The sequence below is a fragment of the Photinus pyralis genome, unplaced genomic scaffold (genome assembly GCF_008802855.1).
Source record: "Photinus pyralis isolate 1611_PpyrPB1 unplaced genomic scaffold, Ppyr1.3 Ppyr1.4_unclustered_Scaffold2997, whole genome shotgun sequence".
Classification (NCBI taxonomy): domain Eukaryota; kingdom Metazoa; phylum Arthropoda; class Insecta; order Coleoptera; family Lampyridae; genus Photinus; species Photinus pyralis.
The window spans coordinates 23,712-25,858 of NW_022171304.1; the positions used below are offsets into that span (position 1 = coordinate 23,712).

Sequence of the window (2,147 nt, forward strand, 5' to 3'; positions counted from 1 at the left end):
AGCTGCGAAGCTTGGAGGCGGTCGATCTGACACAGGAGCCCGCGGAGTTTCAGCAATACCCGTCCGCACTGGAGTTGACTGCTCAGGCTGGTCCGGCGGAGATTGAGCAGGACCGGATGCTGCAGGCGTCGCAACAGGAACCGAAATCGCAGGAGTAATAGACGGCGTTACTGCTAGAGTCATTGGCACATCTTGTCCCACCTTCTTGAGTTGGTCCACATGTTTGCGATTTAGTTCGCCATCCACCATCACTGTATAGGAGAGTTCCCCATCTCTTGATATCACGTATCCCAACTTCCATTTACGTAAGGGTTCATCCTTGACTGCGACTTTAGATCCCTCAGGAAGACTGGGTCATGGTATTCGTACGACAATTGAGCGCGTTTCTCAATTGTAGGGGATACACTGGGATTTGTCAGTAAACTTAGCGGCGTATTCACTTCGCGTTTAAGGAACGCCATTGCTGGACTTACGCCCGTAGTAGGATGTGGGCCACGCCGGTATGCTGCTAGGAATGTACGTAATTTCTCTGGAGCATTACCCTCATTGAGGTTGAGCGTACGCAGGCACAGTTTCATTGCTGATACCATCCGCTCTGCAAGTCCATTGGTGGCGCAATGGTACGGTGCGATAGTCCTATGCTTAATGCCACGTTTCTGTAGAAATTCTTGTATCACGGCACTCACAAATGTAGATTGATTGTCCGTAACTAGGTACGAGGGTAGTCCGTATGACGCGAACAAATCGTCCAATACATTTATCACTGTAGACGCAAGCATGTTTGGTACAATTTTTATCTCAGGCTATTTTGAATGGGCATCAACAATTATGAGATAAGTGTTCTTACCATAAAACGCAAAATCGTCATGTATGCATTCCCACGGTTCCTTGGGGTGTTCCCAATAATGAGTTTGCAATGAAGGTGAGCGGCCCTTATGCAGGCTGCATGCGTGACAATTTCGGCACAAATGTTCAATGTCTGCATGCATTTTGCATTTTAGGCCAAAATGCATAGCCTCGCGCCAACGCCTTCGTTTTCGAAATTCCTAGATGTCCCGTATGAAGTTCTTCAAGCACAGCAGGGCGACAGGCACTAGGTATGTAGGTACGCAAGCCCCTCATGACACAACCCGACTGCAATGAGTAGAGTCCATCTTCATTTTCACCAAGTGTCTCGCCCGAGCGGAGTTTCTGTAGCCACTCACGCCATTGAATGTCTCGCTGAGTATGCTGCGCAATGGATTGGTGAGTCATCGGCAGTAGTGAGATGTGGTGAAGCTGTACTAGATCATCTGGATCATCTGAGGTAGGAGCCTGACGTAAATCTGACGAGTGTTGTGGTAAACGACTCAGGAAATCAGCGTTGCCGTGCTCTTCAGATTTGCGATATTTGATGGTGAATGAAAAATCTTGTAGAAAAATTGCGTAGTGTAACAATCTAGTAGCACACAAAGTTGGTAATTTCTTTCTGCGTACGCCGAATATGTGAACAAGTGGGGCATGGTCAGTTATGAGAGTGAATTGCCTGCCCACAAGATAGATATTCAGCTTTTCAACGGCCCATTTGATGGCCAATGATTCCTTATCAATTTGTGAGTATTTCACTTGACATTTGTCCAACTTTCTGTGGATGTATAAAATTGGACGCTCGGAACCATCTGGATACTGGTGAGCGAGAACAGCTCCTAAGCCTTCAGGACTGGCATCGCAGCTAAGCACAATCGGAAGCTGTGGGTTGTATGACACTAACACATGGTCCGAAGTTAACTGCTGCTTCAACGTTTGAAATGCTGTAGCACATTCACGTGTCCATTTCCAGGGAACTGCTTGCTTCGTTGCATTGTATAATGGAGCGGCTGTAGGGGCCATACCAGGAACGAATTTTGAATAGAACGACACCATTCCCAGGAACTTCTTCAATTCACTCACATTTGCAGGTGGTGGCAGCTCTTGAATGGCCTGTAATCCATCTTTAGCAGGACGGATGCCAGCTGCTGATATTTCATGTCCCAGGTATGTGACAGAGTCCACGAAGAAAGAACACTTCTGCAAGTTCAGGCGTGGACCGTTGGCTTGCAAGCGTCGTAAAACTTCTGATAGGCGTGATTTCAGAGTGATGACGTCATTAGCAGACACCACTAAGTCAT

General features: G+C 47.3%; 1 protein-coding gene across 1 annotated transcript; it reads right to left on the bottom strand.

The window, feature by feature from the left end:
• Positions 1–281: 281 nt before the first annotated feature.
• LOC116181937 (uncharacterized protein K02A2.6-like) lies at positions 282–779 on the bottom strand. The gene has a single exon (XM_031502393.1). It carries the CDS (start codon positions 777–779, stop codon positions 282–284), a length of 498 nt encoding a protein of 165 aa, XP_031358253.1.
• Between the last annotated feature and the right edge of the window lie 1,368 nt (positions 780–2,147).

Excerpts from the sequence above, each read along its gene's own strand:
- LOC116181937 (XM_031502393.1), bottom strand. The coding sequence starts at position 779 with ATGCTTGCGTCTACAGTGATAAATGTATTGGACGATTTGTTCGCGTCA.